Here is a 16,530-nt window from a genome sequence, read left to right on the forward strand (position 1 = left end):
CATTATCACACATAGCAGAATTAGCAATTCCTATCATCTAATATCCTGTCCATGATCACATTTCCCCAGTTGACTCCATAATATTTTTATTCAAATCAGGATCCAAACAAGGCCCACATATTGCATTTGGCTGTAATTTTTCTTGTCTCATTTATTTCCTGTTTCTCCTCCTTTTTATTAATGCCATTGATTTGTTGGTTGAACCTTTTATCAATTCTGCAGAATTTCTCATGTTCTGGATTTGGCTCACTGCTTCCCTGACATGAAGTTAGCTTGTTTTCTAGTCCTCATATTTTCTGTAAATGGCAGCTAGCTCTGGACACATGATTACATTCAGATTCAATTTTTAGGCGAGAATATTTCATAAGTGGTCCTGTGTGCTTTTTTTAATTGCATCACATCATGAGACTTAAAACATGTGGTTGTCTCAATTTTAATGATGCTAAAACTGATTTTTAAGTTATTAGCCTGATTTCTTACTTATAAAGTTCTCATCAACCTCTTACCTAATGCTCTTAGCATCCAATTATGATTTTTGTGAGCTCCGTTCTTTATTTGGATTTGCAAAAATAGTGATTTTTCTAAATCTGTTTTTCTTTCCTCATTTATTGGCTTTTATTTTTTCTTTGAGTAGGAACTTTATTAACCCTTAAGTTACACTAAAATGCACTTGTAGTGGAAAAGCAGAATAAATGCTTCCTTTTTTTCTTTATCAATTTTCAGACTTATGAGTTCCTTAGCAATCCCTTTGTAATCAATGAGTTTCTCTTATTTTTAAAATACCATTATGAACTCTTAGATTTTAATGTATTTTCACATGTTTGATTCTAGATTATTCTTTCTGATCCTCAAATTTCCTGGCTTAGACCAATGGGAACCTCTGGAAGTTGGTTTTTGTGTCCTTTTGACGTGTGATCTCATTAGTCTGATAACTTCCATGTCTCTGGCATAAGATACCCTAGGCTCCTCTTGTACACTTCCTGCTCCAAATCTGGAATCAGCTATTTCCTCTCCCTACCTTTTTCACAGGAAACACTCTGATGCCTCCTGTCCTCGACATGGTAGATCTCAGAATGTTTTTGTTTCCATGACACACCCATTCTATAATTAGAGGTTCTAAGGAGGCACAATAAGTAAGTTAATCCCTCGTGATTACCTTCTCCCTCTTCTATTTCTCTTATAAGCCCATGACTGAAAGGTTGTTAGTAAGAGCATTGAAGGGTGGTGAAAACACTAAGATCGTTACCTTGAATGGGAAGAAGATAACAAAGATGCCCTCAACATTAGATAAACTGCCTGGCCTGAAGACTCTGGATCTTCAGAATAACCAAATACCCAAGGTGGGCCCTGAGATAAGCACCTTGACCCAGGTGAGGAATAGCATATCATTTTGGACTGAGGTTGGAAAATAGGAAGAGAGAAAAGAGGTGAGAGAAAAATAAGGCTTTGATCTCTGGAGACAGCTCCCGGGAGTCTTACTATGGAGGGTTGTTGGAGAGGCATCAAAAAGCCCTCTCCCTTAGGGGATTACATATGGTAGGGGAGAAGATGTTTCAACTTATTTGTGTGCACATCTGGAATCAGAGGATTAGGTCTCTGCCATACTCATCTTTCTGGAGGCTGTCATCTGGAAAAGGGATGAGAGCCTGGATCTGCTTTGCCTACCTTGGGGGCTCCATCTGGAAGTGGGATTGAGGATCCCCGAGATGCGGTTCACCCTGGAGACTATCCTGAAGCTTTGCATATGGAATGAAGATAGTTTTTGGATGTAGCAAGGGGGTTCCTTTTCAATTTCCTAGAGCAGGCTGAATTTTGAAATGGGAGTGTTGGCAAGGAATGGGAAGGAAGAAACATTCATTTCTTCTGAAGCAGGCTTTAAAAGAAGGTTAGTATTTTAAATAAAGAATACCCTTCTGAAAGAGCAACAGTTGACATGAATGAATCCCAGATGCTTGTGTTAAACATTTCTGCCCAACAATGTGAAACTTCAATGGCTAAAAATCTTGACGTTGGGAGAAAGCAAGGAATATTAATTTTGCAGTTTTCTTTTTATTTGCTTCTAACTTGTCACCAAACACTGGAAGAACCTATAAACAGTAAAGTCATTGCAGTTCATTGGTTTTGAGTTCAGAGTTACCAAAAAAAAGAAAGAAATAAAAAAATCTATTTTCTTACCTTCACCTACCTCATTTCCTTCTAGATTCACAAAATTATTTGAACTTGTAATCTGTGGCCAAGTCTTTTAAAAAAAATAGGGTAATACTCACAAACTCCTCCTTTTAATGGTAACTTCCAAAGTGCATATATGGTTGCAGGACAAAGATTTGGACTTTTCTAATAGAATAGAGGAGTTTCTATGCAAAAGGATTTAGGATTTGTCTGAGTCACGACCTGATTTTCTCCCCCCACTTGATTTTTTTTCCATTAAAGTAACACAATGCATTGTTTTAAGAAAATCAAATACTACCAAAGGCTTATAATAAAAAGCTACTATCTTCTGTCCCACCCTCCCTCACCCCCAAACCTGATCTCCATGTATAAACATTTTTTACTCATCTTTTTTTCCTTGATTTTTCCATTTTAGATATCACTCTTCTTCATTCTTTCAAATACTATTAATATACTTAGTTTCTCCATAGTTGTCTTTTAAACTTAATATTACTACACCTTCATTTCTTCTCTTCCCAACTGCAGTCTCTTTGTAGTCCCCACTTTGTAAGATGACCGTGTCAGCATCTCTAATCCACCTTCAGCTCTCCTTCCCTCCTCCTCACCAAAAATTTTAAACTTAATACTTTTATAAGATGTATACCATTTACACTGTATTCAGTTATAACTGTGGTTAAATATTTTGTCTCTTGGGGAATTCTAAGATGCATATCATTCATTAAATATCATTCATGCAGAGTTAATTAATGTATTATGATTACATTTTCTTCCTTATATCCCATTTCTGTTCCCTTGGAGTTTCCAGTTGCCTTTCTTTTATTCTTGTGTCTTTTGCCTTTGGCATGACCTTGTTTTATTTCAAACTGGATTATGTTACATATTCTATCAAGTGTGCTTTTTCCTTGAGTGACATCCCCCCAGGGGCCTCCATCCTCCTGCCCCAGTTGAAGCTGATTACTGTGTAGGTTTGCTGGATAATGTCAGGCTAGGGCGGCTCTCCTGAATTGGACCCATTGTTTCCTCTGGCCCATATTTTCCTCTTGCTTGGTTTCCTTTCTTATTTTGTAAGAGTAAGTCTCCAGATACCATCCTCGTCTGGGTATGTGGTAGTTCAATTTTTTTTTTTAACCCTTGCATGTCTAAAAATGTGTATTCTTCCTTCATGTTTTGTCAATAGCTATTTAGTAAAAAAAAAAAAATTAAAGACTGTAAAATATATTTCCTCAGGGAAAAAAAGCCGAAGTCTGATTATCCTTACTTTGTCTTCTTCTCATGGCTCCCCCAGTACTTTCCTCCTTATCCTTCTATTTAGGAGAGCCCCTAAATTTTGACTTCTGTTTGCTCACAACTTCCTTAAATAGGGAGCTGGCTAAGCTCAGCCCTTAGTTTTAAAGACAAATTCATCTGATTTAGAAAGTAGACTTCTTGTGGTCTACCTCTAAAGTGCTTTACAAGTCAGATTCAGGCTAATGGCATAGCTGTTTAGCTGTTCATGAACTAGCAATTTTTCTCATATAGAGTCTCCCTAGTTGTGGAATTTTGAAAAAAGTCAATCTCCCCTTCATAATGGGAGTTGTAGACATAGCTCAAATAAAATGTGCTAAAAAAGATATAGATTGTTCATATGGTTCAGAAATGCTGCACAGTCATTCCCATAGTTTCTAACAGAAAGGACAGATGATAGAAAAGAGAGAGCTAAGAGGGGCTGCTCGCCCTGGAGGAATGTTTGGGAGACCTGGATATCTGAACTGGTTCAGCCACGTACCAGCTAAATAAAAGGGGCTTAATCCCCCTGGGTCTCAATTTCTGCCTTCATTTACTCCATCCACACGTAAGTATTGAGCACCATCTGTGTCTCAGGCTCTAGGAACTGGTGAATGAGTAACAGATGAAAATCCCTGCCTTCATGGAGCTTCAAACCAACAAGCAAAACAAACAGGATGTGAGGCAGTGATCAGTGCTAAGGAGAAGACGGTAAGAAGGCAGGCAGGACATGTGGCATTTAAGCTGAAAAACTGAGGAATGATCTAAGCCACAAAGTGTCTTTGTGATCTTTATAACCTGGTGATATGTATATCATAGTTCTAAGATCATCATTCTTATTCTCATCATTTTCTATAAAATCCCCGAATATATTTTTCAAGAGTTAGTTTGGACTCTTTCTTGTATTGCCTCAAATCCTACATTTTATGAGTAATTATTAAAAGTATCCCCCTACCACACTTTTGGGGGGTCTATACTGTGCTTGCCTTTTGGACTAGCCTTTTTTTTAAATCATTGTAGGAAGTCCAGTTTGCCCCAATATTCTGATTTTTGGTCATATTTTCTACAAAATATTAAAATGGTCTTGATATTTTTTAAGTTCCTAAAGCAAAAATAATACTTTTAAATTTCAGCACTCATAAAACGGTATCAAATAGAATAACAACATCAATCATTTCTTGAGAGCCAGGCACAATGCTAGGAATTCTGTTCATTTTCAAGGAAGTTACTACCCTCCTATTGTTAATAAAATGTATGTATGGTTCAGTAAGAGATTAAATCACTTGTCAAGGTCCCTCAACCAGTGAATACATCTATAAAATGAGGTCTCTTTCAAGGTTGCTTTCAGCTCTGTTTCATTAGTTATATACTTAATGTGAAATTTACCAGGGTGTGGTATTTCAACTTGTAGTTCCTAAAAACAAAAACTGGGTTGCCTAAAGAGAGAAAGTTTGAATGCTACATGGGTCGTCCCCACTTACCATTTCTTTTACATACACATTCTTTTAACAAACATTTACAATTCATCTTCCTGTGTCTGTGCTGGTCCCAAGGATACAAATGTGAAAAACACATGGACCCTATCTTTTTGTTTGAGGATTAAGTTAAATGTTAACATATGTAAAGCTCAATGCCTGGCACATAGGAACTTTTCGAAGTTATAATTGCTATTAAGATTACTATTACCATTGTAGTGTAACTGGCAACAAGCATAAAATGGGAGGAGGTTCTTTAGAAAATACAGATCCTACTTCTTTCTTTGTTTATTTGACTAGTGAAATTTGGGGAAATTTTAATCACTTCTAATGACATGAAAAAAATGAGTTAATGCCCTGTAATTTATGGTGAATGCATTTGGTCTGTGACTGATGAAGTGCTGGGATAGCAACAATGTTCAAAGAAGCACTTTGTAACTCTTGAGGGAGGAGATCTTGTTTTGTCCAGTTTACCAGTTCCCAGTGCCTGGCAACTAGTAAACCATATATTGTGGACTTCAGTGGAATGCGATGGAAGCCATTTTCAGAGTCCAATTTAGCCAAACACAATGTTATCATAATTATGGCATCATCTAGGAACAAAGTCTTTTTATAGGCAAATCAGCCATAGTTTTAAAATCCCCAGAGAAACAAATAACCATCATCTCTATTCGTGTGTAGCACTGTTAACACGCCTCATATGGTCCAATGGTAGTACAGTAACGTTCCCCTTATGAGGCTCACATGTGTAACTGCCCGGAAATAAGATACGATCTACCAAAGCTTTTTATTTGACCATAAACAATTGACAGTAAGTAAGGCCAATCTTAAGCAGAGTTGGGTAGTTTGTAAATTTGTTATTGTGTTTTTAGTCTCTCCTTTTCTTATTTTTACTGCCCTTCTCATTGACCCCTAACACAATCAACTTCCTTTCTTCCTCTCTCTCTCCCTCCCTTGCTTGCTTGTTTGCTTCCTTCCTTCCACTCGTCCTTTCTTCCCATGTTCAGCAAATAGTTATGTGTGCCCGCAGTGGATGAGGCACTCTGATAGATTTTGGCAATGTAAAAAAGAACAAAAATATCCATGGGTCCCTATTCTCAGGTTTGGTGGGGAAAGGCAATCAAATAGAGGTAAAATTATAATTGTGAGAAGTACCATGAAGGAGAATTATACTGTGCTATGAGTATCTCTAGTCAGAGAGGTAAGAGAAGGTTGTCCTGAGAAGTGCAACGGAGTGAAGATCTGGAGGATGAGTTATGCAGAGGAACACCAGAGGGACAGCACATGCAAACACTTCCCTTTCTCCCTCCTTTGGGGTTCCGGGTCTCACTCTAGAAGCCTCAAGAAACAGTAAGGAACTGACGTCATCTGTACTGTTTGTCAGCCGTACTGTCCTTTCTTCTGTCCTTACCACTGGAAATTTCTTCCTCCATCAAGTAGTGCCTCTGTTTTCTAAGCCTGGCTTTCCTATCAAACAGGGATTTATTATCCTGCTTTACTCTCTCCTGTCCAGGTACACAGGCCCCTAGGGAGTTCCTTCTCTCCAAGCTCCTTTATTCTTTCTTTGCCTCTGCCTCTCTGCGCAAGCCTGTGTTAAGCCTCTTGCACCCTTTCTGGAACTTGAGCTTTCTCCACTAGCTGGCAGTCAGGTGTCCAGAAGAGGCTCAAACCTCTTCTCTCACTTGCTGGCTAGGTGATGGGAAACAGCTCACATTATCTCTCTATGCCCTGCTTGCCTTATCTCTAAAACATGCTTCATTATTCTTAGCACCTAATGTTGCTGTCAGCATTACCTTGTATAGAATGCCTTAACATCCTGGTTACTAGGAAAACTGTAGCCCCTACCCTCACTCAAACATCCAAATACTTCATTCTTCCAAACACTTTGGGTTTTACATTTTAACTAAATGTCAGTTTTGTGTTGTAATTCCTCTTTTCTGACAATTTGAAACTCTCGTTTCTTCCATATTCTTAAGAAGCTTCTGACAGGATGCTAACGGGTAATATTTTGTTCATGATTTTACTGTGAATGCCAGTCAGAGAGTCTTTCTTATGATGAGTGAGTAGGACTTGCCAATTCCGTGACACTGGGTTTCACGTTGGGGGTCTAAGGGGACAGTACTTAAAGGTTGCAGGTATCCCTAGAGAGATTAGATGGTATGCTGGACTTTGGAAACTTTGCCTCTCTTTCCAATGAAATGACAATTGTTTTGAGAAATCTGACTTTATATATTAAGAAGTTATGCAAATTTAAATAATAGTTTTGAAATCTGCAAAATTATTCAAATAAACAAAGTCAGGAATAGCTGGACTTAGAGAAAAGCATTTGGCAATTGTATTAAACTGTGGTTTTATTTTATTTATTTATTTTTTAAAGGTTTTTATTTATTTATTTGACAGAGAGAGAGAGACAGTGAGACAGGGAACACAGCAGGGGGATTGGGAGAGGGAGAAGCAGGTTTCCCGCTGAGCAGGGAGCATGATGTAGGGCTTGATCCCAGGATCCTGGGATCATGACCTGAGCCGAAGGCAGACGTTTAATGACTGAGCCACCTAGGCACCCCTAAAGTGTGATTTTTAAATATGCCACAGATTCCTTAAAAAAATTTTAAAAAGGCATTTATAAGAATTAGCAGAGTGAGCCATAATGTTACCCTCCTTGATATACCTTGGTCATACACATGCTAATTAAAAAATGTAAAAATCCCGTTAATGTTCTCTCATTAATTTGATTCAATTATTTTTACTAAATAGTTTACAGAACCTAACATTATATTATGTATTATTTAGGTATAGTGAATGGGAATATTCACTGTCCTTAAAGAATTTCAGGCTTAATAGTCACATACTAGCTAAAACACATACATATATATGTTATAGGCAAATGATCTAACAGCGTATTCCAAAATGGTATCATCAAGCATGATTTAGTTCAAAAAGATGTCCAGATAAAATGGACATTTGCACTTTTTTATGATTTATTTATTTATTTTTAGAGGGGGGCAGGGCAGAGGAAGAGGGAGAGAGAATCTTGAGCAGACTCTGTGTTGAGCATGAGCGACCCAGGGCTCAATCTCACGACCCTGAGATCTCCACCCTGAGATCATGACCGAACAGAAACCAAGAGTCGGAGGCTTAACTGACTGTGCCACCCAGGCACCCCTGAACTCATTTTTTTACACTTTTAAAAATGTTTTTATCCAAGTTAGTCATAGATATCATTTTAAAAATCAAATAAGCAATTGAAAGACACAATAAATAGCACAGAGTTTACAGTGGCAATTAATAGTGACAAGCACAGCTTAATTAAATGTTAGAAGTTGCCTGGTGCAAGTTCCAGGCAAACATCTGATAGGTGGGCTCTACGCCAAATTGAGTATAGGGGTTAGTGAGAATGAGCAGATGGTTAAAATAAGGAAAACATGCAGCCCTTAGAAGGAAATATATCAAGTTGGGAAGATTGGAGCTGACTGCACTCCATAGATACTTGATTTAAAAAAAATGATGTGGAGCCATAATGAGTATTTCACAGGGTGAACCAGTAGGTTGCAGAAATGATCTAAGCAGACAGCATTCAACTAATGTTTATTGAGCAACAATTATGTTCCAGACACTGTTCTTTGAATGCTAGGTGAATCACATAGAGACCCAACTTAATAGTAGAGGTAATATATATGCACGAATCACTACAATATAAAGCAGAAGATAATAATTGGTCATAGAGAGTACACAGGGCCACACAACTACAAAAGGAAGGTGGCTTCGTGAAGAAGGAGGTATATGCCAAGGAGGAGCAGTAAATATAGAAACCTATCCTAATAACTGGAGAACTAAGGTAAAGTGATAGTTTAATGGAAACAGAATCCTGGAACACATTATCACTAGAAACAATAAAAAAATTTTCCCAACAAAATTAACAAGTTAACAGAAGTCATTATTCTGTGGCTAAAATTTTTCTCTTCTCTGAGAATGTAATTGAAAAGTGGCTATGAGAGAACAGAATGGTGCATACCAGAGGCTGGGGGGTGGGGGAATTGGGGTTACCTTGTTTAAAGGTACAAACTGGGAACTAGTAGATAAGTAAGTCCTGCACAGCATAGTGATTATAGTCAATAATAACTGTATTAAAAACTATAAATTTGCTAAGAGACTAGATCTTAATTGTTCCTAGCACAAAATAAAAAGATGATAATTATGTGATAGAGGTGGCAGATAAGGTTATGGTGGTAATCATTTTGCAGTATATATATGTATCAAATCAACACACACTGTACACCTTAAACTTACAAAATATTATAGGCCAATTATATTTCAACTTTAAAAAGTGGCTTTGAACTTAGAAATCTTTGAAAAAATCAGTTAGAAATCACAAAGAAAACAGTTTTAACCATGAAACTCTTAATGAGAGAGAAGAAGCTGAGGGTTGATGAAGGGAGGTGGGTGTAGGGATGGGCCAAATGGGTGATGGGCATAGGAGAGCACTTGTTATGATGAGCACTGGGTGTTGTATGTAAGTGATGAATCACTACATTCTACTCCTGAAACCAGTATTATACTATATGTTAACTAACTAGAATTTAAATAAAAATTTGAAGAAATTAAAAAAAATGAAAACAGGTGGAAAATTTGAAAACCGAATGGAAGTGTCAACTTATATATATGAAGCACCTACTGAACTGCTAGCACCATGCATGTCCAACATTTTGTACTATGGTCTTCTTCTGGATCTAAAAGATTATAGTTAACATTTCATAGTATCTTCTATTTTCCAGGCACTTTATTGTATTGTCTGTAATCCATAAGACAGCCCTGAAAAGTAGACACTAGTATCCCCATATTTTTAAAGTAATATCTACCCCCAACATGGGGCTTGAACTCACAACCCTAAGATCAAGAGTTGCATGCTCTACTGACTGTGACAGCCAGGCACCCTATCCCCATTAAAAACAAAAACAAAAAAAACCTGACACTTAGGAATTGGACTTGCCCAAGAAGCTAGTACATTGCAGAGCAGATGGTCTCCAAATCCTGTGCTTTGCCCACTGTGCAATACTAAAAAGTGTGAACACTAACAGAATATTTAAAATGAGAATTCTATGTACTGCATACAAGACAATTTCATTGTGTGTGTGTGTGTGAATCAAAGTATATATGTGCATGTATGTGCATATACATGATCATTCTGCACAACAGTAAATTTGTTTTAAAAATAGGCAGCACATTAGTATAGACAGTGTAGTGTAGAAGTTAAGAATATAGGCCATAGAGTGAAGCTACATTATTTCACCATAAATCATAGTCTGGATGTGAGATCCCTTTTCTGTAAAGTCAGGGGTGTTGTGAGGTCGACATGTACAAGAAATGTACAAGGCTACCTCGCACAGTGTTTGGCACAAATAAAATTCTATTTAAGTGTTAGTCATTAGTATTATCATTAATAAGTCAATCGGTACTTTTTCTTCTCAAATTTCTTGGTCTCTTCTCTCCTATTTATACAAAGATTGCTACGCATTAAACCTGGATTCCATAATCCAGAGGCATTGGTGACACTGAGATGCTTACCTCGCATCCAAGATGTAAGAGGAAACACATCCATCTATTTTGAGGTGGGCCACAGACAGGCTGTAACTTAGAGGTATGAATAGGCCTATCGAATACATAAAATCAAATTTAGGAAAAGTTGGGCCAGAGAGACACTGTTTGGGACAAGTATACCAAGATACAGAAAAGGTAATAGGGATACTGAAAATATTTAGGACATTATTGGTAGGGCAATTCCTGTGGACTGGTTATTTAGGCAGCCGTTTATATATAATGTAGTGGGACTGGATAAAGGGAATTTAAATACTCTTTATACACATCCCATTCTTTACATTCTTTGGCTATGTAATGCTATAGGCAGGCGGTAATGATCACCAGTTTTAGGGTGACTGCAATGAGATACAGCTGAAAAAGATTCATCTAAAAGGAATTTTGAGACTAAGAATGGTGACTGATTGAATTTGGGTGTAGAAAGAGAGAAGTTCTAGGCGATTCCAAAGTTTGGTCACGAGAGGCAATAGGATTAGAAGAATGGTGGGTGCATTAACCAAAGTGGGGATGGAAAAAACAGATCTAGTATGCCCAGTGACATTGTCCAGTTTTAGGCTTTGAATTTAGAGTGACAACATCACATTAACTTGAGAGGTCTTTTGAGCCAAAACCAACAAGATGCAATTTTTGCAGGGATAACTGTGAATTCCTACATTTAAGAAAAGAATTCAATTGCACAAGTCCAGGATGTGGGTTATCTCCTTCACAGTTATCTCTTTGGCAGTGGGTTTTTGATGGCCACACACAAAATCAATTATGCAACAATAATGTGCCCTGCTGCTGAAAGAGTGCATGCAATGTTGGGCTGCATTAATAGAAGTGCACTCATCTGCCCGAGGGAGATTCTGTGGTCTCACCAGCATCTATGCTATGAGATCACATTTCCTGTCTCACCCTAGGCAACCATGTTTCCAGAGAGGGGTGCTTATAAAAATGAGAGAGTGACCAGGACAGTGAGAGGTCTGGAAATTATGTCCTGAGGGAAATGGTTAAGGAAGAATGGAACAAATTCAGAGGGACTATGACAGCAATCTTCAAATATTTGAAAGATTATTATGTGGCAGAGAGGAGGGGGAATAAAGCTGTTTTTTTATGATTGCCATGGGAAGAATTAGATAGAAGTTATAGAGAGCCTGACAAACAAAAAAATATGAATAAATAAGTAAATAACACTTCCTAAGAAATAAAAGAGCTACCCATTACTGAGTGTGTACATGAGGGTTGCCCACTTGCATTTTATATGCTTCACTAGGTGACTTATACAAGTTCTTCCTGATTTTACGATGCGATAATTCCCTGGTCATGGGACCATGAGAAACCATTTTGGAGAGATGGTGTCTTTCAATTGATGGCAATGTGCTAGTTTCCAAAGGACAGAAGAGTTATGCCAACAGAAACTTCATTATAGATAATTATTGAAGTAACAGAAGTTTCAAACTTATCCAGTAGCTGTCTCTTATATGACCAAAGGCCTCCCCTCAGGAACTATCCATAACCATAGAGTGTTACTAGTAAAACACTGTATGTGCTCTTTCAGGATGCCTGGTATTTTTGAGACCTTTTGTGAATGGAATACCATTTGGAACAACCTTGTCAAGGCATCTCAAATAGTTCACCTCAACTTGTTAAAGCATCCCAGTTAGCTCACCTCAAACATCACCTTCTCAGAGATGTGTTCTCTAGTGACCCAATCTGGCCTTGAGTCTCTTCCCTCTCTCCCTGTCTCCCTCCCTCCCTCCTTTCTTCCCTCCTTCCCTCCTTCCTTCCTTCCTTCCTTCCTTCCTTCCTTCCTTCTTCCTTTTTAGATTTATTTATTTACTTAAGAGAGAGCCAGAGAGAGACAGACAGAGCACAGGCATGGGGGTGGGGCAGAAGGAGAGAGAAACTCAAGCAGATTCCATGCTGAGTGTAGAACTTGATATGGAGCTCAATTTCAGGACCCCAAGATCAGACCTGAGCTGAAACCAAGAGTTAGATGCTTAACCAACTGTGCCACCCAGGTGCCCCAACCTAGAGTTACTTTCCAACCCATTAACCTGTTTTCTTTCCTTTATATGAAACACCTAACACTAACAGAAATTACTTGTTTACTTGTTGTCTGTCTCACCTCCCAACATGTAAGCCCTAGGAGAGAGGGATGGTGGGTATACTTGTCACTCTAGCATTCAGAATACCATATAATAAACATGATTGAATTAATACAACATTTAGGTTGGATCTTGAGGTATATCTCAAAAGAAATTTAGTCCTTGCTATAATGTCTCTGGAACTTCTGTATAATTTATATAATCTAGCTGAAACCTGACATACTTGCTATAGTGACAGTGGTCATAGCATAACCACACAGTCTTTAGGATACCTTTATGAATTTAAAGGTCATAAATGAATCTTCTTTTAGTTACCCTACTCTATCAAGAATAATCCTGGTTCCATTCACTTCATCTTAGTTTTAACTTTAGAATTGTATAAATCTTGAGATTTTCAGTTGAGCCCTCTTCATCTTCTATATGTCATAGTCTTGGTGTTGAGCTCAGAATTTCACATGGTAGCCTTTTCTAGCCAAAGGGCCATGTATTTAATGTGTCATCCAAAGCCGGTGCCTTTTCCTGGGTCATCTATCCATTTTATAACATCTTCTTTGGAGCCTTTTGATCAGAAAACCACCTGTGGCTATCAGCCACCCTACCACATTTGCCCAGATTGCTCTTCAAAATTACATTTCTTCAAACTTCGTACATCTCCCCCTCCAAGCAGATGGTTTTGTTTATATTTGATTGAAAAAACAAACAAACAAACAAACAAACAAACAGATACTATCAGTCAGGAACTTCCTCAGCTTTCTATCACCAAATCCATCCACAGCCCGCATCTGCATGTGCTTTCTTCACCTTACTTCCTACAATCTCAGTGAAGAGTCCCTACTCTTATGCAGAGCCAGCACCCACTTACACTTTGGACTATATCCTCTCTCATTTTCTAAAGAATTTTGATTCTGAAGTGATTCCTCTCCTTATATCACTAGTTTCTCACTCTCTGCAGAATTATTTCCATTAGCATGTAAATATAAGATGTACTATCTTTTATTTTCAAAGAAAAACCCTCCAGCTGCCTGCTAATTTTCTAAGATCTCTTCATAGCCAAAGTTATTCAAAGAATTGTCTATTCCCCATTATCTTCACTTTTCCACATTTTCTCCCCAGCCCACTTCCATCAGTTTCTTCACCAACACTTCGCCCCTATTGCCAAGGTCACAAATGGCTTTCATGTTGCTAAATCCAGTGGTTGTATCTATGCTTTTATTTTACTTAACTTTCCCCTGGGATATGGCCTGCATCTTCTTTTTAAAAACAGCTTCCTTTTCCTTTTCTTTCCCCTCGGCTTCTGTTGTACTATGTATCTTGGAGAACCTAAGTCATAGATTTTTTGTAATTTATTGAGGCTGTGCTCTCAGGAGAAACCTATAAAAGTGTGAGGAAGCAGAACAGAGCAGGGAAAGAATCAAGGTTAAATCTGATTTCAGGAGAAATTTACCTTTAGCCTTATCCCATCAGAGTTCTGGAACATGCCTTGAGCCACAGAGGCAAAGGGGCTGGCTGTTACATCCCTGCATTCATTATGGGATATAGGCCACCCTGAGAGGATGGAGTAGAGGCATAACTTTCCAAGCACCTCCAGGTAAAGCATCTCCTAGTAGCCGAGGGAAATTCTTCAGAGAAGGATGCAGTAGAAAGTCCTCAACCGGAAATGTCCAGTTCCTGAGGATTGAGCACTGTCTCAATAAAGGAGATCTGTTACACCAGATGCTGCAGGTGTCCCACCCTCCCTGTCCACCTCTGCTGGCCATTCCTTCTCTCTGCTAGGCTCAATCCTCTCCTCATACTCTCACTCTTGGTGATCTCTTACAATCCCACAGGATGCCTTTTCTTGGGGAAGGCTCAAATTTAACCCTCTGGTCTTGATCACATTAGAGAGTTCTGGAGTTGCATTCACATCTGCCTACTTGATATTTCCACTTCAAGTTCTAAAAGGCATCTTAATTTTAATAGGGATAAAACAGAACTCTTGATACCTTGGTCCTTCCCTCCCAGCCTGCCCTCGTCCTAACTGTCCTCATTTCAGGCGTTCAAGCTCCAGAGCTTGATTCTATCCATGATTCCTCTCTTTCTCTTACATCTCACAAGCTTCTGACTCTACTTCCATAGCATATCTCACACTCATCCACTTCTTTCCACCTCCATCACCACCATTCTAGCCCAAACCATCCTGATTTCTTGACCTGACCACTGCAGTCGTGCCTCTGAAGAGTGTGCTGTCCCTTGCTCTCCTGAAGACTATTCTGTATACAGCTGTCAGAGTGCTCCTGATAAGACATACACCAACGAATATTACATTTGCTCAAAACCCTACACTCGTTTCTCACTTCACTTAGAGTAAAATCCCAACCCTTCACCCTGGTTTACAAAACCATGTACAATCTGGCCCAAGTATACCTTTGCAACCCCATGTTTTGCTGAGTTTGCCCATTATGCTTAGCCGCATCGGCCACATCTCCTGTTTCCTCAACTATGTCAAGAATGTTCCAGTTTTGAGGCCTCTATTTTGGCCATTTCTTTTTTATTATCATCGTTCAGATCTCAATTTAAATATCAACTTCTAAGACAAGCTTCCCTGATCAGCCAATCACTATCTCTTAATTATTTTAATTATATACAGAGCGCTTAATGCTACCTAATATTTTTCTTATTTTCTTATCTTTTAGACATTCATTCACTTTTTTCTTTTTTTTAAATTTAAGTTTAGTTAACATACAGTGTATTACTAGTTTCAGGGGTAGAATTTAGTGATTCATCAGTTGCATATAACACCTAGTGTTCATTATATCAAGTGCCCTCCTTAATGCCCGCCACCCCATTATCCCATCCCCCCTCCACATTCCCTCCACCCCCAGCAATCCTCAGTTTGTTCCCTAGAGTTAAGAGTTTCTTATGGTTTGTCTCCCTCTCTGGTTTTACCTTGTTTTTCCTTCCCTTCCTCTATGTTCACCTGTTTTGTTTCTTAAATTCCACATATGGGGGTTCCTGGGTGGCTCAGACTGTTAAGCATCTACCTTCTGCTCAGGTCATGGTCCCAGAGTCCCTGGATCGAGACCTGAGTTGAGCTCCCCACTCAGCGGGGTCTGCTTCTCCCTCTGCCCTTCCCCCCACTTGTGCACTCTCTTGCTCTCAAATAAATAAATAAAATCTTAAAAAAATAAATTCCACATGAGTGAAATCATATGGTATTTATCTCTCTCTGACTTATTTCGCTTAGCATAATACCCTCTAGTTCCATCCATGTCATTGCAAATAGCAAGATTTCATTCTTTTTTGATGGCTGAGTAATATTCCACTGTGTATGTATGTATGTATATATATATATATATATATATATATATATATATATATAACATCTTCTTTATCCATTCATCTGTCAGTGGACATCTGAGCTCTTTCTGTATTTTGACTGTTGTGGATATTGCTGCTATAAACATTGGGATGCATGTGTCCCTTTGAATCATTATTTTGTGTCTTTTGGATGAATGCCCAGTAGTGCAATGCAATTACTGGGTCATAGGGTAATTTTATTTTTAACTTTCTGAGGAAACTCATACTGTTTTCTAGAGTGTCTGCACCAGTTTGCATTCCCACTAACAGTGTAGGAGGGTTCCTCTTTCTTTGCAACCTTGCCAACATCAGTCGTTTCCTGAGTTGTTAATTTTAGCTATCCTGACTAGTGTGAGGTGGTATCTCATTGTGCTTTTGATTTGTATTTACGTGATGATGAGTGATGTTGAGCATTTTTTCATGTGTCTGTTACCCATTTATATGTCTTCTTTGGAAAAACGTCTATTCATATCTTCTGTCCATTTCTTGACTAGATTTTGTTTTTTGTTTTTTGGATTTTGAGTTTGGTAAGTTCTTTATAGATTTGGGATACTAGCCCTATATCTGATGTGTCATTTACAAATATCTCCTCCCATTCTGTAGATTGC

At 38.3% G+C, this 16,530-nt stretch overlaps 1 protein-coding gene across 4 annotated transcripts in view; it reads left to right on the top strand.

Annotated features, from left to right (window-relative positions):
• The first annotated feature begins 1,151 nt into the window (after positions 1 to 1,151).
• LRRC69 (leucine rich repeat containing 69) overlaps positions 1,152 to 16,530 on the top strand; it is a 90,709-nt gene continuing 75,330 nt past the window's right edge. For all 4 annotated transcript variants that reach the window (XM_025871487.2, XM_073892951.1, XM_073892952.1 and 1 more), the window contains exon 1: positions 1,152 to 1,370. In XM_025871487.2, coding sequence (XP_025727272.1) covers positions 1,188 to 1,370 — 183 coding nt within the window. In that variant the 5' untranslated portion in view covers positions 1,152 to 1,187. The remainder of the gene's footprint in view (positions 1,371 to 16,530) is intronic.

This window comes from Callorhinus ursinus, unplaced genomic scaffold (genome assembly GCF_003265705.2).
Source record: "Callorhinus ursinus isolate GAN/ISIS: 27379988/994484 unplaced genomic scaffold, GSC_fseal_2.0 scaffold5, whole genome shotgun sequence".
NCBI lineage: Eukaryota > Metazoa > Chordata > Mammalia > Carnivora > Otariidae > Callorhinus > Callorhinus ursinus.